The 23,891-nt window shown below is 36.9% G+C and overlaps 1 protein-coding gene across 5 annotated transcripts in view; it reads right to left on the minus strand.

Annotated features, from left to right (window-relative positions):
• KLF12 (KLF transcription factor 12) overlaps positions 1-23,891 on the minus strand; it is a 461,389-nt gene that overhangs the window by 105,445 nt on the left and 332,053 nt on the right. For all 5 annotated transcript variants that reach the window (XM_082365992.1, XM_082365991.1, XM_082365989.1 and 2 more), the window contains one exon: positions 21,240-21,375. In XM_082365992.1, the coding sequence (XP_082222118.1) occupies positions 21,240-21,375 (136 nt within the window). The remainder of the gene's footprint in view (positions 1-21,239; positions 21,376-23,891) is intronic.

A 23,891-nucleotide genomic window follows, 5' to 3' on the forward strand; every position in this document is an offset into this window, starting at 1 on the left:
CTGTGACAATTTAAATCTTCTAGTTTGCAAGACACAGAAGTAGCCTAACGTTTGAAAATTGAAAAGTCAGGGAAAAGAGAAGAACAGGCAGGGCAAGAAGAACCTGGGGAAAAATAATCTCAAAGTTTGAGAGGATGTCACCTGACATGTTAGTCCTCCCCATAGTAGCCCACATATATTTTATTTTAAAAAATAATTACTGACTAAATCTCTCAGGGTTCTCTTGTTAAGTCTCCTTGCTGAATAAGATGCTCTTCTTTGACTGATTCTTCCCTTCTGTTAACTTACTCTTAATATGCAAATTTGTAGTTTGTTGTTTATCTATTAGTTTTTTTATAATACTTTTCCCTTGTAAAATTATCACCATATTAAATTTGGCAAATGCGCATAATTTTATTTCCTTAAAGAACTCATACATAACTTATTCCAAATCTTGGGTTTCAAAGCAACTGAATTTGAGTGGGTAATTCTAGTTCAACCCAAATTTGTCATCCTTTTAGGAGGGTCTTTTTGCTCCTTTCTCCACATTCATTTGTCATTCAGGAAGTCAGTGAAGAGGTAAAATGATGGCCTATAGAAAATGACAAGTGTACCCACACGTCAAATGCATCTGAAAGCAGATTTGTTTCAGGAGCAAACCTTCAGTTCAGTAATACAGGGTGGTTCCCAGTGACTGCTAAGAACAAGTCTGTAAAGGACAGCTCTTCACTGGGCATGCAGAAACCACTTCTCTGCTCTTATATCAAACACATGTCACGTTCCCTTTGTTTACATGCCCGCTTTCTAGTTATGTTTAAAATGAAATTGCTTTCATCTCTTTTTGCATTTTTGTTTCAGAACATTTCAACTTTACATATTAACTTTCAAATTAAGTAAACAGCTGGGCAAATGGAGTTCTCTGCAATTCATTTTCTTATAAAGTGTGAAACTTGCACCTACACATTCTGCTAATTAGGATATGAATAAAAGTCATAGTCTAGTGAAAACTGACTAGTTTTCCTGCCTTGAGTCCTATATATCTGTCATCTCAGCAAACTGCTGAGTTCTGTATACATTTCAAAATAGTTTATTGTTACTTCTGAAAGCTATTAAGAGACTCCACTTTTTTTCCGAATTGTAACAGTTTGAGTCATTAATAAAACTCAAAACTACTGAGAATAAACTTTCGTTTTACTCTGGTGAGTTAAGAGTATAAATGCTCTTGGGGACACATAATGGTCTCATAAATCGCATCCTATAAGGGAAGGTTTGCGCACCTTTGTTTTCCTACAAATATTTTCATCCATCCGTCTTTAAGCGGGGCCATGAGTGCTGGATCAGTGATACTCTCCATTTGGGAAGTGCCTTAGAGTTCACAAAACACTGCTGTCTCATTCGATCCTCACAAAAGCCTGTGGCAGGAACACAGGCATTACTATATCTGCATTCTGTAAATAAGCACCCTATGGCATTCGGGGACTTGCTGGGTGTCACCATGGTCACCACGGTACCAGACAGTAAGAAATGAGCACCAATTCTAAACGTTTCTTTTTTCTACCCGGACAGAACTCAGAGCCAGAAAGCAATTTGGAGATCCCCCTCACCCCCAATGGTGAGGATAAGACCATACAATTTGCCCAGAGTGGGACTCTGGCCACACAGGGACTAAGGACGCCCTCGTTCTTCCCCGATGTAATGAAAAGGAAGGCTTCAGAGTCAGACATAGCTAGGTTGGACCCTAGTTCCAAAATACACTGCCTGTGATCTTGCGCAAGTTACCTACATTCATTTGACTTTTGGTTCTTCATTGCTTAAGTGGGAATATTAACACCTATTTTCTGTAGCTGTGGGAATGAAAAGAGATAAGAGATGTGGTGTGCCTGTCTCAGGACCACTGCTCAGAACACATTCTTTTCTTGCCCTCTTTTCAATTCACTGTTACATAATGGTACTCAGCTTTTACATTTTATTTCATAAACTAAACATCTCAGCAATCCATAGTTGCTTACAAAAACTGGTTTTAAATGTATTTGTTTCTGACTTTTACAGGTCATCCTTATGTTTCTTTTATTAATTGTTCAGTCTTTATTATATATAGTCCTTTCCCTTAAAATACTAGACCAAACAGTAAACATACTATTCTTATTATAATTTATTTTAAAATGTAAGTCAAAACCCACATCAGTCTGCTCTGGACAATACATTTGTTATATATTTATTTTTGTAAATTCTTTTTAAAATTACACTGTTTTGTGCTTAGAATGGAAGTTAATCCTTCCAATGATCAAGTATTTTGTGAAGTGACCCATGCTGACACTACTTTGCAGCAATAAAAGTCAAGACTCTCTAGGGTGGCACTCAAAACCAATTAATAGAGATACATAGAATTTTATTTTATATTGCATCCTATCTACTACATGCAGGGCTGGGCATGGTCCTGGAGTCAAAATAGTGCTTAGAAAGCATCCTTAGAGAATTTTCTGGGGATGCCACAGCACATTTAGGAACAAGTTTACAAAGAAGCTGCAAGAACTCTCCAGCTAATCCTGGTGTTTCCCTCCTCGTGGTCTAATAGGAGAGGAAGGAGGAGGTCTCCTCATCTCCATTCTGCAGATGTGAGTGAGTGCTGAGGCTGGGGAACCTGCAAACAGGGCCAGCAGAACACAGAGGGGGAAGTGAAATTCAGGACCAAGGACTCACAACTCTGGGCTTCCACAAATCATACTCCTGCTTCCATGAAAGTCCCTCCTATCCTTCCAGGAAATAAAAGTAACACACTGAGTGAATGGAACATTATCTATTCTGATCTTGAAATTTTTGATAATAGGGGGAACTAACCCTTGGAAGACATGTTCTGCATTTCAAACTCACCAGAAATACATTACAAAAAAAATTCTTTTGCATTCCTCTCAAGATCCCTAAAAAAGCTTCCTAGGACTTCTTTCATTTTCTTAAAGTTATCTGAAAGTTAAATGGACTCAAAATATGATAATCAGAGTGAATAGATATGTGCAGTCTATACATTTTATAAAGGCAGAGAGTAGAAATGTTTACCAGATTTAGTAGTAAAAGTATATATTCATGTGACTACTTAGACATAGTAAAAGCTAAAAATCATTATTGCACTATTATCTAATGATGCAGTTGAAAGCATTTTTCTATAAATAATACTGTAGCAGAATTTCAATGCAGTTTGTCATTCTTCCTCATTGAATTGCCACTTTTCTTCTGCCACATTACCTGTTTGTCATTCCAGATAAGTTGTCAGGTCAAAAAAAATCATTGTCTTCTTTAAAAGCAATACTTTTGTGGCTATTCTCCTAGAATAAAGCCTTATTATAGAAGTGACCTTTAAGTATATATGGATGACACCAGCATCCTACCTGTATTTATTATGCAGGATCTCATGCTCTGCGTATCTAGGTATTAACAGTTCCCTAGCTTTATCTAACTGTTGTTGCACTATTTTTCCATATGTTGATTTGTTAGCCCAGTTGGTAATTTTTCAATTACACTATACTAGGTACCTTTGTATAAATTATGGCAAAATTTCTTTTGAAATGGGAAAGGGAATAAGTAAAGAAATACAGTATTCGGCCTTGTTGTCATGGCTTCTGTTCTGGGATTATGATCCCTGGGGGCCAAAGAATACAATCGTCAAAACAGGAATCCAGTTCACTGGCATCATGCTGGAGTAGTCTCAAAAATTATTCCCCACAATGTGCTATCCTGGTCTGTAGAATGCACTAAATATGGCAAGCCACCGACCTAAATCAGCTGTTTTTAACTGCTTTTCCCCCAATACTCAGACATGTAATTCTCATGTTTATATACACAGTCAAACAGACACCAGAAAATAGACACAAATAAACCCAGATTTTGAAGGTCGCTCATTATGGCTATGGTACCGACAGCAGGTTAAATGATATTTCCAGTTAGCTGCAACTCCACTCTTTGAACCGATTACAATATACCAGTGAGTCCTAACCCATCAATTTGTATCCACATCTTAGATGAAAACTGCTACAAGAAGGCTTTTTACAATGAAATTGAACACAGAATCTCAAAGCGTAAAAGAGACAAAAGCAATATGTAGCTATAATAAACTTATTTTATGAACAGAAATTCTTAATAATTATTACAAAATGGATATGAAAAGAACAACTATGTGTTTTAATATAAATACTAAAATGTGAGGGTTTTTCTACGATTAGTGGCAGCATCCAAATGACCTTGTATTTCATTTCAGCGAGTGAGTCTAAAAGAATCTGGAACCACTGAAATTCATAGTTAAAAATGGTCAGACTGTTTAACAGGCCATTCTGCAATCTCCGAATCCTCTGCCATTAGAATAATGTCGATTTTCACTGGGTGGAGAAGTACTTGAATAATTTAAATTTGTACTGAGTGGAATGATATAAAGGAACCTTCTGAGGTATTTGAAATATTCTATATTTTGATCTCTACGAAGGTCACATGAGTGTATTAATCACTGAGCTGTACACTTAAGATCTGTATACTTAACAATGTACATGTCACATCTTAATAATAAAACAATGACCCAGAAGCCTGAAAAACAGTAAAGGAAACTTTTGTTTTTAAGTTAGTTAAGAAAAATGTCTAATGAAAGTGTATATTGTTTATCATTATTATTAGAGTTAGAAAATAAGAACCAAAATGATTTCTAATATATTATCTTGGCCACACATGCTATAAAGATTCACTTGATACAAATGACTGCTAAGCCATGGTGAAGTCACATGTTGAACACATGTGCCTGACTTTGCCTGACATTTAACTGAGCCTGGCACATGTGTGCTTTAGTAATGTACTCAGCTGTGCAATTTTATGTGAGTGGACATCTGTAGACATGAATTTGAAAAGAATTCGTGCAAAGTGACAACCTTTATAACTAGCAATGTATGATAAAAAGGGTCATAACAAGAAGCAGCAGCAACTAACATTTATTGAGGTTTTACTATAGTACAAGCACTGTGCGGAGTTCCTGCATTCAGCACCTCAAGAATTGCATTTACAGGATTTTTAAACATATGAACAGAGACGGCAGGAAATCTGTTTTGCAATCTGCCCCTAAAATAAGATAGTATGGCAGTACATAGTAATGCAATTATAGGCTCCAAGTTTGTAAAAAAAAAGTTGTTTGGCAACTCTTATACATGATTGTATTATAATTGCAATTTTAAAATTTATTGACTTTCATTAAAATGAACCTCAAGCATTTAAAATCTAGCATTCTATAGGTGTCATCTTGAAAAGCATCATCAAAGGAACTTTTCTGACACCAGATGCATATTTTCTCATTCGAAGAGTTTATAGCTCACAAACTCCTTTCCTTAGCCCGCAAGAGCAGTGAATAAGCTTGGAGACAATGGGAATGAATTTCCTGGCTTAGGACTCCTTTCCTAAACAACTATTGTCTTCGTGATTAATATGTTTCATATGTAAAGCAGGTTCTTGACATTTTTTTATTGGATCTCGTATAAATCATCTATTATCATTACATTAAATCTTATTGAAGTTTCAAGTCTAAAACTCTAAATTCCAAACTCTTACTTGATTACTTAAATTCAAGTAATTTTTTTTTTAACATCTTTATTGGAGTGTAATTGCTTTACAATGGTGTGTTAGTTTCTGCTTTATAACAAAGCGAATCAGCTATACATATACATATATCCCCATTATCTCCTCCCTCTTAAACTGGTTTTAAAATCAGCAACAACTGGGTTTTACAAGCATCGGATTTGCTAAAAAGGAAGTACTGACACTTTTTTCCCCCCTAAATTGGGAAGACATGTGAAACAATCTTGAATCTTTTTTTTCCCCTGTGATAAAGATGGGTTTGCCTGACCCATGCAGACCTTCCCCAGTGACTGGTGATTTTTGGCATATATTCGATGCTCAAGAAATGTGAGCTTCCATGAAAGATAACAGAAATTACTGCAATGCGTGGAGGAACTTAAGTTCACTGGAAATTTTCTTTGACTACAAATATCCTAGATATTGTGGTGGACAGAAAATGAAACCACTCTTGGCATGTTAGAGATGACATTCTCTACTTGTCTCCTTCACGAAGCTGAGGGTGAGGTCTTTACACATGGCAAGCGTTCAATAAGCACTGAATGCATGAAGTGTAAGAAGGAAGTAATCCCCTTCTGATGTCTGTCGTCTCATTAAGTAGAACAATATACAACAATAAACAGTTATTCAAATGATCTGGTAGGAGTATCTGGATGAATCAGTAATATTTACCTGCAACTTTGGCTTTATAATTTTAGTTATGTAATATAAAGAGGTAACTATAGTTCCTGGGCATTTTATAAGCACAGAAATCTGGAAAATACTTGAGACTCTCTCTATCTTTAATGGATAAGAAATGGGAAGGTTGAAGAGTTATAAAATATTATGGAGTTAGCAAATGGAAGAGCTATTACTAAAAGAAAAGCTCCTTATTTTCTCATTGGAATAAACCAAGACCCAACCTCATTTGGGGTTTAAAGCTTACAAATACTTATTCACGTTTGAAGTTAAGAGATCAGAGGAAGAATTTCAAAGTTCATGTGGATAAGAAGACAAAGATGTACCCAGAGTGAAAATAGAGAGGGGGAGATACAAATGACTATGGCATTTGCTGGGCCTTTCTTTAATAAGTATATTTTGAATGGATAAAAATTCATAATTGCTACCTACATTGACTTCTCCAGATAGTTAACAGATAATCAAATTTATATATTCAGACAAAAACAAGTTGTAATTAAGTTTTTTTTTTTTTCCCCCAAACACAGTTATTTGAATAACTGTCCCAAGCTTTCTTTTCACTCTGGGTTGATCTCTAGTCTACAGAAATGAACATCACTCCTCTGGCTGTCATTTTTCTCATCTCCCTCACAGTTACGTGTACACATTTGCTTCCTCGAATCTTAGGCTCCTTCCCCTTCAGCACTCACGATTCCTTCCTATTAACTTGCTGCATCCAGGCTTATAAGTCCTTTCCGCAACTCAATGAGATCTGTACTGTCTCTAGTTCATTTTTTGCTAAATTGATTAGAGTTCTCATTTTTCACTCTCCTGAAACCTCAAAGGGACAGGATCTGGCTGAAAATCACTCCTCCTTATTTTCTTGATGCTTCTCTTAGCCCTTCTGTCCGTGTAACTTTCTTTATCTGTCTCCTCACCACGGGTCTTCCTCCAAAACTGGTCCTTGGCATCTTGTTCTTCATTGAGAAGGACTGAATAGATCTTATTTTAAAGATTAAGTAACCAAGAGAATGCCTTAAAAAAGGACTATGAATAGCGAAGGTAGCTGGAGATGTGGACTGACTGGAACTCCTGCACACTGCTGGCGGGAATCTAAAAGGATACAGCTACTTTGGAAAACGGTTGGGTAGTTTCTTACAAAGATAAACATACATGTTCCCTTGACCCCGCAATTCCTCTTCTAGGTAGCTACCTAAGAGAAATGAAAACATGTCCACAGAAGAGTTGCACAGAATGTTCATACAGCCCTAATATAATAAACCCAAACTGGAAACAACCCAAATGCTCATCAATGAGTGAAAGAATAAACAAATTATATTACATCCAAGTAATGGAGTACTACTTAGCAATGCAACAACATGCAAGAATCTCAAAAACATCATGTTGAGTGAAAGAAGACTGAAACCAAAGAATACATAGTATACGATTCCATAAATGAAGGTCTAGAACTACTCCATAGACAGACATCAGAAAGTGGTTGGCTGGGGGTTAGGGGGAGGTACTGAATTTATTGGTGGGTGCAGGGGGCGAAGGTAACTTTTTAGGCGATGGAAACGTTCTGTATCTTGACTCAGCACAACTACTGAAGCCCACGCGCCTAGAGCCCGTGCTCCACAAGAGAAGTCACGGCAATGAGAAGCCCGCGCACCGCAATGAAGAGTAGCCCCAGCTCGCCGCAACTAGAGAAAGCTCAAGCGCAGCAACGAAGACCCAATGCAGCCAAAAATAAATAAATTAAAAAAATAAAATAAAATAAAGCTAGTTAAGCAGGGCATATTCATGCCCCCCCACACCATTTCTCTCTACCCATCTCATACACATACTTCTACTCTAACATTAATTAAAAAAAAAAAAAAAAGTTGCAGGTGTATGAGTACAGTCGCCCCCACTCCCCCACAGACCCAACCCCGGCCCCATGCCCACCCCATCCAAGGGTTCTGCATTTGTGGATTCAACCAATCGTGGATTGAAAAAAAATTTTTTTTTTTCCATAAAGTTCCAAAAAGCAAAACTTGAATGTGCCAGGAGCTGGTAACTATTTACATAACATTTACATTGTATTTACAACTATTTACATAACATTTACATTGTGTTAGTACTATACGCAATCTAGAGATGATTTAAAGTAAGTATAAGGGAGGATGTTGTGTATGTTATATGCAAATACTAAGCCATTTTTATAAGGGACTTGAGCATCCTTGGATTTTCGTATCCACGTGGGTCCTGGAACACAATCCCCATGGATATCAAGAGGCAACTGTATATACAATTGTTAAACCCTTTGAACTGTATTTTATTTTTTGAATTTTATTTTATTTACTTTTTTATACAGCAGGTTATTAGTTATCCATTTTATACATATTAGTGTATTTATGTCAATCCCAATCTCCCAAGTAATCACCACGACCACCCCCTGGCCACTTTCCCCCCTTGGTGTCCATACGTTTGTTCTCTGCATCTGTGTCTCTATTTCTGCCCTGCAAACCGGTTCATCTGTACCATTTTTCTAGGTTCCACATATATGCGTTAATATATGATATTTGTTGAACGTATTTTTAAAATATGTGTGTTTTATTGTATGTAAATAATACCTCCAAAAGAAAAAATAAACCTCAATAATCATTCTTATGCCAATGACTGCCTCTCTACATTTCCAGCCTTCTCTAATCGGTTCCAGTTCCAGATCTCAAAATTCCAACAGGATGGTTCCGTTTGTATGTTTCACCATTTTATCAAACTCCACCCACTCTACTCAATTACATTATTCAGTTCAAAGGCATGGCCATTCCTTTTGCCTTTATCTTATCCTTTAGAGTCTAGTTATCACTAAAACTGTCAATTATTCCTATAAAACATAAATCATAAATCCTTTCCCTTCAAGACAGAATGCAGGAAGGAGCACTTTTAACATGTGCTGTGAAATATATCTGATCGGGCATCATTAGTGTCACTACTTATTAGTTTTATGATGCCTACTAAGTACTTAACTTTCCTGAGTTATACTGTCCTCATCTGTAAGATGAGATAATTCATCCACTGCTACATTAGGAACATGGTGAGATACATAATAAAAATAAACTGAGACTTATAAAGCACTATATTTTTAATACAACACTTAGGGTTATTGTTACTGGTTCAAAAGCCACCACTGGAGCCCTGGCCCAGGCCCAGAGGTGCTCGTGTCTGAACTATTTCAATAACTTCCGATATTGTCTTCCTGAGTTTTTTGGGCATGTGACCAACTTGTTACTCATTTTCATGACTAATAATTTATCATGCAATCCCTTTTAAAACACTAGGATAATCTTGATCTTTTAAAGATACACATGGCAAGATTTATGAAACTCCTCATTTGTTTTCAAAGTAGCTGTCAATCTGGAAGCTTGGGTAAAAATGTAGGAGTAAAAAGCCAAGGCTATAAATATATTTTTAGAAAACCAGGTTGATTTTAGTCTCTGAAGAGATTACATGCTTTTAATTCAACAATTACTTTGTTTTCTTGACAATACTTTTGCTGGATATTCTCATATCCAGTAAAACCTTTACTGGTCTACTGACTTTACTTGAATAATAAGCCTCATAAAAAGCTACAGTGAAAAATTAATATCTTAACCCCACAGTGTAATCTACCCAAGTAGACAAGAAGATATTCTAATTTCTTGATTTTAAGAGAGACATTTATTTTTTCTAATCAATTTCCTTGTTTGCACTTTACTATTATATACTAGGAAAAGTTTCTCTAAATGTACAATTTAAAATAAGTTTTATATTTGCATTAGAAAATGGAAACTACAAGAACCAATTCCATGTTTTCTATCACTTGTAACAGTGATTACATATACAGAACAAAATGGAGAAGGGATGTAGAAATGAAGACCCAAACACTTTTTGCTGAAAGGTCGTGAAATTTTAGCTCAAAGATTTTATCTTCTCTTATCTGTGTAACAGTTTCAATTTTATGTTTTGTATTTTGTCACTCTCTTAGTCCACAGCTATCTAATTCCAGAAATCAGGGTAATAGACACATTAGCTAATGTTAATTTTTTTTGTCATTTTGTGCACCATAAGAGGTTAATCAATGTTAATTTGAGTTTAGAGACTGAACATAACTACATTTCACAGATTTTGCTTATTCAGCTAGAATCAGCTTCTTGCTAAGTGCTACATCTTTTGTAATACCACTCTATTACACTTGGCAAAATAAAACACTTCTGAGAGTATAAGCCCTGGAGATAAGAGCTTACCCTATGAAATCCAGATATCAAGACTCAATAAATGTACTTGTTATTAATTTTAAAACATACATCATTAAGTAGATATAGAAAGAAGAATTTATGAGATCTACCAGGGCCATCTAGAAATTTCATGAGAACATGACTAAAATTTGCTAAAACTTAGAAAATAAGATTTCAAAAACAGGTAAATTAATTTCAATTGCTTCTAGAAACAACAGCCATTTTTTCCCCGAAATATTAGTACACTAGTCATCACTCTCCTAAAGCTTTGCATCTCCATGGGAGGAATATATTTCCCCACCCCACTGATGCTGGGCTTGGTCATGTGCCTTGCTTTGGCCAATGGGATGCTAGTAGATGAATGACGTGAGCAAAGGCTTAAAATCTGTTTGTCCTATAGGGCTTGTCCTCTTATGCGCTAGCCACTGCTGTGAGATATACATGTCCTGGGCTGTCCTTTGGGTTAAGAAAAATGAGTAAACAGTACTGCTCCAAGAACCTGCAGACCTGCTCCAAATGACCAGCTGATACATGGAAGAGAAGTAAATGTTTTATGACGGTATGCCACTGAGTTCTGGAATGACTGGCTACACAGCATTATAGCGGCAACATATGATTAGGAAAAAAAAAAAAACACACCTTGATATTGAATTTGGGGTGGTGCCATATTTTTCTTAGGTATTAAATTAATATTTGGTGGCAGACATTACTGATTAATTGAATCAGTCCTGTCCATGTTTTTCTTTTCCTTAGCCATACTCCAATAATTGGGAACATGTAAATTAGTTTTGGCCAATGAGATATGAGCAGAAATCACATGGTGGGTGTCCTGGGAAAGCTTTTTAAAAGTGACACAGTTGGTTGCTATGTTCTTCTGGTTAGTTTGTTTTGCTTTTACTCCTTCTCTTCTGACTATTATAAGGGCGGGATACCTGGAGATGCAGTTGACTTCATATAACCATTGGAAAGCCACAACTGAAGGACAACAAAACAAGAAGAGAGAAGAAACCTTAGGACACTCCATCAGCCTGTCCTGCTTACTCCAGACTTCTTGTTATAGCAGAAAAATAATTCCATGTTTAAGTTCTCTTGTAACATTTATTGTTATTTGCAACCAAAAGTAACATTAATCGATATTTGAAAGGATATGTAGATAGGTAGGTAAATAGATAGAACTTTATTCAAATTAACAAAAAAGATCCAAAATTGTACCCAGAAATTTGCTGGCATTTTTACTACACTAACTGCACATGGTTTGGGATTTAACTTTTAGGATAAGCCATAATGTGTGATGTACTAGATTTCAACCGAGGGCAACCCTCAACTTTGTGACTGTGAAAGTAGGTGGCACAAAATCATGGTAAAATGTCAACCTGATAAGATTCACTCTGATCCAAGCTATCTTTTTCTATCTATGTCAGATTTTTCTTTATAGCAGCAGGTTCTCCATGAAAACGTATCCTTCAATTTTCTACTTTCCTTTGACACATGTAAGTAAACATATTCAATGAGATTCAAGTGTGGGAGAGTGCTATAAAGTGAAGGAAAATTATGGTACAATGGCAATAACTCATGAAGAGTAATAAGAAGAGACAGTGTCTAGAGCATTTGACTGCAAATGGAAGAGATTATATCCTGGTGAACTGAGTTAATTTCAAATATATTACAGTATGGTTTTCTATCATATGTACTCTCTCTGACTATATTAATAAATGAAAGAGTGATGAATAGTTCTGGGAACTTGTAGCGAAACATTAATATTTCAACATCACCGTTGAGTATCTATGTCAACACACATCAAAAATGCATGAGAAATGACTACCTATACTCACTAGTTACACTCATTAAGAATATATGGATGAGAAATATAAATGGTATACATAAATTTGCAATGCAATTACAGGTAGAACATATAGAAAGAAAAAAGCTACACAAAGATCTCACACAGAGAAGTATGTCAAGCAATTGACAGCAAATTAATACTGGCAATCAGTTTGGAGTATACTGTATGACCACATGAAATACCACTTTATTTTAAATTATGAGTCATCTCAGTAATTACTAGCACTAAAATTTTTTAAAATATAGAAGTAGCAAAAATAAGTAGCCACTCTCAAACAAAAGTGGCTCTTCATTCTATCTATGATGTAGCTTTGGAATCCCCTACTTTAAAAATAAATATAAAAACAAAAGTTTGGCTTTAAAAAGTTTGATTTCTATCTATTTTTAAATTGATCACCTAGAAGTAATAAATCCACATTAGAATGAGGCATGGCAGTTTGAAAAACAAATCAACACTCAGTTAACAATAATTTCCAAGTGGTTAGGAAGGCTAAACAAATAATCTGTTTATATCTGTAGTATATCGAAAAATGATGTTCAATTCAGTTGGGGAGGGGGAAGGTCAAACTCACTGTTTAGCATTATGCATGGAGTATCAAATGTCTACCAAAGAGACGAGATATAAATCACTCTCTAAACAGCAACACCTGTGTAGTAGCTTTCATATATGGTGCCTTTTATTTTCTTTGCTCTTTTTTGTTTGTTTTGTTTGTTTGTTTTCGTATTTTCTGGCATTTCTAGAACAAATTGTATTACTTGTATTCTTTTTTTTTTTCTCTCTCTCTCTTTGGCCATGCCACGTGGCTTGTGGGATTTTAGTTCCCTGACCAGGGATTGAACCCGGGCTCTCAACAGTGAAAGTGCGGAGTCCTAACCACTGGACTGCCAGGGAATTCTGGTGCCTTTTATTTTATTTTACTTTTTAATGATCAAAAAGATTCATGCATAAAAAATTCTGAGGGTAAGCTCTCACTTGGAAAGACAGTTGCATCATTTTTAGGGAAAAAGTATGAATGTTTCTGTATCCTAGAAGATACAGTAACAATATATGAAAAAAAAAACTTTCTAGGATAATAAATATTTTTGACTCATCAGGGGATACAAAATTGTATTTCAAGAACCCAGGCCCAAAAGAAGTACTTCTTTGAAAGAAATTTTGAAAGAAAAATTTTGTTTTGCATTTATTTTTTGTTTTTGTTTATTGATTCTTGTGTGGGTTAAATAACTGCAGATTCCCTTAGGAAAAAAAAAAGAACTTGTATCACAGCATAGAGGGAAAAGTATGAGTGGATAAAGAGATTCAGTCCTGAATCCCTCTCCCTAGGGATGTAATGGTAGCATCATTACTTGGCATCAATAGAGCTCAGTTTCTTCTGTAAAATTAAAGTTCTCTATTGGTCAGTGAGTTTGTTTATTCATTCTAGAATATTCCTGGCCTTAAGGTCTCTGCACTTGTTATTCCCTCTGCCTGGAGGGCTGTTCCTTTAGATATCCTGGGGACTTGACCTCATGCCTCTTTAGGTCTCTCCTAACATACAATCTTATCAGAGTTCTTTAAATGCCTTACGTGAAAGAGTAAATGCTGTCTACCATTCCAGCCCACTCAGCACCCACACCCTGTCTCCCTCACCTCCAAAGCACTTACCTTCTTCAGAGGTACCATATGCTTACTGTCTGTTTCCCTCCCACCTCCTCCACTGGAATATAAGCACCATGAAATCAGTGATTTTGTCTATTTTATTCAATGCTGTTCTAGTGTTTAAAAAAGTAGCTGGCCAGGCACTGTGCTAGCAGCCCTGGAGATACACGTAAGACTAGAACATGTTATCTACCCTCTGAACAGCTTAATATACTGGAGAGTCTGACATGTATGGACACAGGGGTGTCTATACATATACATATGTGTGTATGTATTTGTACATATACATACAGATACACATATATATACAGATTTATATATATATATATATACCACAAGCTCCTGTGTCTAACGGTGGAAGCTGTGGACAGCTAGGCAGCACTAGTCATGTAAATGGCACCCTTTGGGATGTACAGTGTTCAACCTGCACCATCATACCCAGCTTCCTTGAGACTGAAATCTGGAAAACACAAAGCTGATGACGCCATTGCCATTTAAAACCTACTGATGTCTCCCCATTGTCTACAGAATAAATTCATCCTTCCTGATCGGGTCCCTACCCACCTCCCCAAGCAGCTGCATCTCCCAGCTCTCCGCCAGACTCACTTCCGCGCCAGTTCCTACGAACTCACACATCCCTACCGCATGTCAACGCTCTCCTCTACTCCAGACTGAGCTACGTGACCTTCCCCCCTTTCCTCACTGCAGCCCTTCATGCTTTTATCCCATTGGGCTTTGATTCGCCTCATATATGTTGATTCTGAGCTCCCTGTGGTAAGGTTCTATGAATCATTCATCCTGTATCCCCAGCATGTTAGCACAGGGCTGAATAAACGAATTAATTATTCACCAAATACAGACATGACTTAATTTGCTAATTCACAAAACAGTTCAAATATCAAATTATTATCAAAAACTGATCAGACTTTCTTTAAACGAAAGCGGGACCAACACGGTCCCATCAAAGCGATAAAAGTGACTGTGAATGGGTGTACAGTCTTCATCTGGCTATTAAATACCCAGGGACTGAGTTACTCAGTGATCATTATATATATTTTTTTAGTATTGCAAGAATGTTGGGTTGATGCAGGCTAAGTATACACTTTAGACTCTACCTATGTTCATTCACATCAAATCAGGAGCTTTTTCTGACCTCCTTTAGAAGAAGAGCAACGTAAAAGCGTTTATCTCCTTGGCAAGACAGCGAACGCCTCTAGGATTTACCCATCAGCCATGAGGTCTATTATTAGTCTATTAGAGAGCTAGACTTCCACCTACAGAACTGAATCAAAGCTATTTCTTTGTTAAGGCATGAAGTGGGTATTTGAAGGTGTCCCAAACACATTAGGCTTATTAAATAAAAGTATAGCTTCTTTAAATGAGACAAGAATCTGGGCAAGATTTAAAAGAAAAAAAACCCTGAAATTGTCTGACATACTGAGCTCTCTGGCTTCTTCTCTGGGCACAATCAGCTCAGCTGGGTTCGTTCTAATCAGCAGACAAGGGAAGAGGCATGATCCAAATACCCTCAAATCTTTCAGTCAAGGGCTGCAAAATTAGATGACACAGTACCATTTCAACCCTTGGACAAACATTTCCTTTTATAGATTGACAGAAAGCAATTCTAAAAAGGATGCTCATTTTGGGAATGTCAGCACATATGAATACACTGAAACAATAATTTCCCAAAATAATAGCAACAGTGAAGTTTATAGAAAGAACGCTCTAATGTATTTGTACTTTATTTCTTCACATATCAATATAATGTTGTGTGTGATATACAGAAGTGGAACACCTTTTTAAGAACCATTTCTGAGAAGGCATCTGATAGAATTATCTCCCCCTAAGTCAGATTATATTTAAAGTGATAGCAAGTTTAAAGATGAAAAAAATCTGAAATTATTTCATAAAAGTTATATTCTTATTGGGATTCAGGTCTCAAAAAACTTTGCTAATTTTAGATAGTTATGGTTTAGAGATATTAAAGCCACAACATAAAAACAAGAGCTGCCTTCATAAAGGAATATGGGTTTATAGTCAGACAAACTTTGATTTCAATATGAGCTCTGCAAATTATCAGCTATAGGACCTCTGGGGATAGAGTAAACCTCTCTGGGCTTCCGTTTATTTGTGCATAAAAACAGGAGCATAGGGGCTTCCCTGGTGGCGCAGTGGTTGAGAGTCTGCCTGCCAATGCAGGGGGTGCGGGTTCGAGCCCTGGTCTGGGCGGATCCCACATGCCATGGAGCAACTGGGCCCATGAGCCACAACTACTGAGCCTGCACGTCTGGAGCCTGTGCTCCGCAACAAGAGAGGCCACGATAATGAGAGGCCCGCGCACCGCGATGAAGAGTGGCCCCCGCTTGCCGCAACTAGAGAAAGCCCTCGCACAGAAACGAAGACCCAACACAGCCAATAAATAAAAAATTAAAAAAAAACAAACAAACAAACAGGAGCATAGGGCAAATTAAATGAAAACTATGTAAGTTCTCACAGAATCTGCCTGAAAGAAGTCAGTCAGTAACAGTTTTGTTTTCTCTTTCTTCCTTATCTCTAGTACTGTTCTCTACTGTAATTTAAAAGACATTAACAAAGTTATATATGAGGAGATTCAGAAATAAGGATCAAGAATTTTAAAATAAGGAAAATGAAAAACACCCACAAAAACCCCAAACCGAAAAACCTCCAAGATTTCTGACCCTTCTCTGATCATCAGATGCAACCTTCTAAATTAAAAACCATGATGTTTGAGCCAGCAGCAGAATCTGAAGGAATAGGATATCCAACTTGCTACCATATCTGTTCTTGCAAAGAGCATCTAAGTGCAAATAAAGATTGGACTCTTCATTTCCAGAATTCACAAATTGTTTTCCTTTAAGAAGAAGGGCACTTGACACAGGCAATATAATAAAAACAGGGGGAGGAAGTCAGTGTTTTAATTAGCTTAAATGTAATTGACAGGAACTATTTAAAAAGAATATCCTTTTAACAGGTTCAAATTTTAGGGATACTAACCAAAGCAAAAAGCTACTAATGCTACTAATGTATGTTGCTTCTTTTCCACTCTGACAGTTACAATCAAGATCAGAGAGGGCAGAGAACTCAGATATGGTGTGAGGTAAACAATCACGTGCATTTACCAATTCTGCGAAAACTGACCCTGAGGAAAGCTGGTCCATCTCCTTAAAATCTTCATCGGCTTCCCCCACTCTCTACTCCACCCTTTCCCACTTCACTCTTACTGAAAGTATCAGGTCTAGATCTTTATTCTTTCAGTTTAAGGCTTGTTCCTGGTTAAACACTAATTCCTCTGAGGAGGGCGCTCTTTCAGATATTCTTATTCATTTACACTTTACTTTGAAAGAAGTTGATTATTCTACCAGCATCAACAAATGAGGAGTAGGAAGGTTTGGAGTTAGAGAAAAAAGAAGAAAAAGGGGTACAGAAATTAGAGGCTCTGGGTAAGAGAGCCAAATTTTACCTATTTAAAAAATATCATTGTTTTGCCTAGGGTTAGAGTTAATTATAATAATTTGCTCTAATCGTGTGCCTGTACCTCTTTTTCCAAACACTTATTTCATAATTATGTTTGTCAAGTAGTTAAGGGTAATGATCCTATTATAGCATCAGAGGAAAAAAAAAAAAAACCCAGACCTAAGCAAAACAGATGTTCTATGAATTGCTGGAAGTTGGCTTTGTCAGAATTACTTGAATACATTGTCTCTGGCTCAGACAGTATCTCTACAGTTGAAATACAAGAAGGGTAGAGCCTGTCTGTAGGCCTTGCTATGGCTGGTTCTTCCCATTTATCTGAATTCACTGAGGCTGAGCTGATAAACGAGAAGCAAGTGAATCAATGAAAATAGTTGCAATGATCAGTTCAAGGACAGCTCAGGAGCCTTGCTATAAAAATCGATTTAAATGGAAGTCGACTTAGGTTGCAGCTCTAGCCACCAAGCATTGTTCCTTTTTATTCAAAGACAAGAATATCTAAATATTATATATTGGGGTGGGGAGAGGTGCAATTTTGGCTAACAACTTCTGCATTTCAAATCAAAGGAAAATTTCTTGAACTGAAGATTTAATAAACGTTCATTTTAAAAACCAGTAAAATGCATAATACCAAATATTTAAAAACAGCATTTATTAGCATATTAAGGTTTATGCTATGTAAATATAATAATGTCAGCAAAGTAAGCCACCAAATTAAAAATTCAAACTATGGCATGAGGCAAGGCTATGAACCCGAATGGGAAAGGAGACAAAGAAGAGATTCAGTTGGAGAGAGTCACCTTGTGGGTTAGGATCTTGTTTGAAGGGCTAGCCTAGGAAAAGGCAGTTTCGTCCCTCTCTAGTGTCAGTCTTTCCTAATATCTTCCTTTCTCATCTTCCCGCTTTCTTCCTTGACACTGCACTGGTGGCCAATGAGATAAGAGGCATGCCTTCAAACCCCTCCTAAACCATGGCTTTAATTGGAGAGACATGTTTCGGTTGCCCAGGGCTTCTAAAATGTGCTGCCTTTATTGCACATAAACCCTTGATTTTACCACCTCTCTACCTGCAGACATCCTTCTCACCTAACTCAAAGTTCTGCAAGTGCCAGAAACAGATGCATGGATGTGTTTTGAAATCCTCTCATCTCATACATGCCAAGATGATGTTCAATCCTCTTATGATTTGAAGCATTATTTTATTGATCATAGTATACTGGAATTTGTTTGTTTGTTGGACAGCTTTTGAGTTAATAGAAGCCATCAAGATCCAAAGGCAAACAGAAAAAAGAGGAAAGGGAAATTAATAGTGAAACAGAGACATGCATTAAAAATCAGAGAAATTAAGAGCAGGAAGACATATCCACCGAAAGTTAACTTTGGTTAAACCTAAGTACAGATTTTTTAAAAAATTCTCTAACAAGGACTATATACTTGTCCCAGAATAAAATTTTCCTCAACATATTGTTTTAAGTTTTGAAATACACCTATATTTAAGAGGTCTCTGCAGAACATTCTTTTCTCTTCATCTTAGCACTTCTCAGTGTTTACACACACATACTCCTTCTTGAATGATGGTTAATTAACTATTGATGGGTCCTGGCATTCTAGTGCTTCCCAAGTGACAGCTCAGTATTCTTTACTAATCATTTAATGAAAACACTTACATGAATAATGAATCTGGCACTTGCCTAGATACACATGCAACTTTTGTAATAGTAATAAAGGCAGGCGTATGCACAGTCAGAACAAAATATTGTGGGGCTTACAAATGTTTTCACAAAGCAGATCGGAGAGGTTATGTTGAAAATGAAGCTCCAGTTCCTAAGGTTGCTATTAAAAGTTTCATATTAAAATACACTGTTATATTCTCAGCACATAATATCAAAAGCACAAAAAATGGTTATGTTTAAGACGTTAATACCATGATTTGCTCTATAAGCCCGAAATGGAGTAAGCGTAACTTAGATTTTAGTAATCACAGTGCCAAACTTACAGAAACACACATATCTATAACACACACACACAAATTATGTATATATTATATGGTGCAGGAAAACAGTGTGATTAAAATGTCTATGAAACTTATGATTCATCTCAGAATTGAACCTTGTCATCATTTAGTCTAATTTTGCAGGTGAGAACATGGAATCCTTGATCTTAAGATTTAGCTCCCACAAAACCGCAATCACTGGGCTGATCACTGAACTGGTGATGAAGTGACCGGGCACGCCAGCACTTAAATATCATTTCAGCCACCCTTCTGATCCAACGCTTCAGGTTAACATTGGCTTTGGATAAACTAAGTTACTACAACCAGTTATTGGAACAAATGAGAGAAAAAAGTGTTTTTATACATGTTCAAGTGGAAGAATATGACTGGTAACAGACATTACAGGCACTCTTGAGAAAAAGATATGTTTTGGGAGTCAGAAGTCCTAAACTTTGTCTCGTCACCACTTATTATATGACTCTGGAGAAGACACTGAACTTCTCTCATCCTCAGTATCTTCATTTGCAAAATCAGCATAATGACACTTGCAATATTTATATTTCCTAGTTGTCATGTACTTATACTACACACTATTACCATTATTGTTACTACTACCACTAATAATAATATTAATTTCACCCTTGAGGCTCTCATCTGTCAAAACTTTGCAATTCAATTTTCATGCCTTGTAACTGTATCACACCCTCACAATGGTCCTGTAAGGTACGTATTCTTTCTTACTACAGATGAAGAAACATCTCAGAGTGGTTAGTTACCTTGCCAGATGTCACGTGGCTATTAAGTGACTGAATGTGAACTTGAATCCAAATCTTTCTGACTGCAATTTCATTAGATTTGCCATATCCTGTTTCCTCTAATATATAATATACCTAGTACCTATTTATCATAGAGATATATTATTCATTTCATACACCCTCACATATACACACACATAGGCTTTAAATTCTAAAATGCCCTAATTTTTTTTTTTTTTAAATTTCAAGGCCTAATTCATGAAACAGAGTAGATATTTAGTCAATACCTGGGAAAAAAGAATTAATATATGGGAGGTAACTAAGATCATTTTAAGTAAAGTGTTAATTAACTTTTGTGTTGGCAGCAATAGTGGCTTAATTTAAATCTTCCTCTTCTTTAAAATTATGTTATTAAAAATTACGCTAGAGAAAAAATACTCATAGACTAGTCACAGGTGCAATTCTAGACACAGAATTGACGATGAAAAAGCAGCTATTTTCAATGAAAAAGGGTTAAACTCTAACCCTGTGTTACAGTTAAAGGAGTGAGAAACGATCCCTTTAAAAATTACACATGATTTGAATTTTTCAAAGGGGTGACACAGTATCTTCCAAATTTTAAATTTCAAAAAAGCTGTTCTGTACTTTCCTATCAACACAAGATAATACCGCCTGTCATATTTTACTTCTCTCGACTGTTCTACATGAATAATGAAAACCATGATGAGAATTAGATAGTGACACTCGAAAAGAACAATTTTTTTTTTTTTCAGAGTTAAGGAGAAGGGGCGGGAAGTCTTAAAAAAAGAAGTCTCATTTCTATTCAAAATACAAATTTTCAACTACGTAAAACACTCCACGTTTCCCCTAATCTCCTCCCAAAGAACACAAGGCTGAATGGAAAGGTGCCGACACGTGTGCCCGTTCAGAGCTAGAATGACATGTCTGGGGAGCAGGAGGTGCTGCTGTTTCCAGTATCCATTGAACACCTTGGCAATTCTTATTTCATCCTGAGAAGGTGATACTTACTCTTGTACTGCTCTGGCTATGGAAAGGGCCGTAGATCCAGTTTCATTAACGCTATCTAAGGTCACATTTGGCAGGTCATCATCATCACTGTCACTTTTACTTTGTCTGGGAGATAGGCCTCGGGGGTCCATTTGTGCTGGGAAAAAAAGGCATATATAATGAATTAAAATTAGTGTGCAGAAAGGTAACCTTGTCCTGGACCAACATCAAGCACGGAATGTCTCTTCTGTGTCTATCACACACATGGAATTCTCCAGAAATCCCAGGAATTCGTGAAAGGCGACGTATTTTATGGACTGAGCACGCACTGACTCTTTTCCCTCGTTCACCTGATTTATAAAACCTCCGTCAGCTCTCGGTAGTTTCAGGGGATGATTATGGAATAGAAACTGTAAAATCCACAACATTACCAGCTTCTGAGTGGTCAGAAGCTGATTAGGTAGCTCATGAGTTACTGTTCTACCCTCTGGCTTCTTCTGGCTTCTGCTGCCAGAGTTCTGGCCATTTCGCTGCACATTAGCGCTTTCCCTGGAAGGTGGAGAGCAGGAGGGAGAGAAGGTTTTATTTGCTTATAGCTCCCATCAGAAGCTTAAAGAACAACAAGGTTTACAAGACTAACATAAAGGTTTAGGTATTCTTCATACTACAGTGAATCCTTGCCCACAGTTCATTGTTGCTCTAAGTGGAGAGCTGAGTGCAGGAAAAGGACTGAAGTAGTAGCATTTTAACTGTGTTTACATGTGCTAGAAAGTGCCTTTCATCTCTATGCTGATCTCATTTTCCAAAAATGCATTTTCTAGATAATATCCTCCTCCCACTGCAAACTTGCCGAAGCAGGAAATAGCCTGATGTTCTGACTCCTGTTGATTGGGACCATCAGATCCTTTTAAACGAGAGGATTACCATCAACATTTAATGTATTAATGTATATTTTTAAAAATAGATTTCTTTTCCACCTCCTTCTCTTTATGAACAGCTTTAGCAACCACTGCCTAGGATTTCCATCAGCCCTCTCACCTCAGGCACGGAAGAAGCACACCTTCTAAATTAAAAGTACTGCGCTAGCTACATAATTGCATTGCTAAAATATATGACTTCAACCCTCAGCCGGCTCCCTCAGCCTGCTCTTCCAAGCTGCCTACAAAAGATTCCTGAAACCACCTCTAGCTGTAAAGAAAAGCAAAATACACTTAAAATCGTGGTTACAATGACATTCGGGTACATTTACAGTTTCATTTTTTTTTTCTCAAATTATTTTTTTTCTTGTTGTTACTGTGCATCAGACATTAGGTAGAGCCACAGGAAAATGCTGATATTTTCCCATTTTTTAAATCACAAAAGACAATTTCTCATGATTCTACCTAATACTTACCATATGAATAGAAAAACTATACCTAGAGAGTTCTGATATATTTCTAACTAAACTTGGTTAGGAAGGAGCGAATATCTGTTGAACCTAGGGCGTGAGTGTACTTGACATACATCCTGCCTGTAAGTCTCAACACGAAAATGTACTTTGAATAGTGGAAGTGTTTGGTAAATGTTGGCTAAATTAAAGAGAAAATCATGAAACTAATCTAAAGCAGTGGTCCTTTGCTGATGACAAATTTGCCTCCCCCAAAAGACATCTGGCAATGTCTAGAGACACACTGATCTGTCATAACTTGAAGGAAGGGGGAATGCTACTGGTACCCAGAAGGCAGAAGCCAAGGATGCTGCTAGACATCCTACAAAACACAGGACAGTCAGTGCCCCATGACAAAGAATGAACCAGTCTAAAACGTCAATAGCACCAGGCTGAGAAACTTTGACCTAGAGATTTAAGAGTTTGGACGTAACGGTGTTACATCTGATGACTTTCAATTGCATAACTATGTTCCAGTTTCAAAGTCACTAGCAATGAAATTAAATCACACATTCGATTATCCATCTTTTCTGGTTCTATCCTCAAATAAAACAATTCACTGTCATGTGACTCAGCACTCGTAACTTCCACCAATACAGCGCTCACTCACTCCCACGCCAGGAATGAATTATGCAGTGACGCTCATTAAGAGTCCTTGAATGTTGTCTTTTTACCACATGGTGGGACAAAGACTTTCTTTTTCAGCTGATCTCTAGAGATTTCTTAGGAGAGGGATGTTGGAGAAACTCTTTGTAGAGGAAAGTAACCAGTTCCACAATTATGCAATAACAGAAAGCTACTTAAGTATTCAGTCATTCCAAAGGCACTGAAGGCATCAGACCATTTAAGATTTATTTTGGCTACAGGCAACAGAAACTGGCTCGGGCTAACTTATATTAAACGAATGTACTGGAAAGATACTGAGCAGCTCACAGAATGGAAGGTAAAGATGAACAACCAGCACTCAAGGAGCCCAAGACACAGAGATGATACAGGCATTTCAACCAGGAATTCATAGATAAGTTTCCTCTGGGCCCATCTCACTGTAAAATTATTCATTTAACAATCGTTCACAACCGCTCAAATTCAACCAAGAAAATGAGTAATAGACCTATCTAGGCTTCCAAATCTCATACTGTGTGGTGTTACGTACACCTGTAAACATCAACAATTTAACATTTAAAGTTCCTGAAACACCATGCACGAAGACTCCTTTGCCAAGATATCAAATTAACAAATAGCCAGAG

The sequence above is a fragment of the Balaenoptera borealis genome, assembly GCF_965194805.1.
Source record: "Balaenoptera borealis genome assembly, chromosome: 18".
NCBI lineage: Eukaryota > Metazoa > Chordata > Mammalia > Artiodactyla > Balaenopteridae > Balaenoptera > Balaenoptera borealis.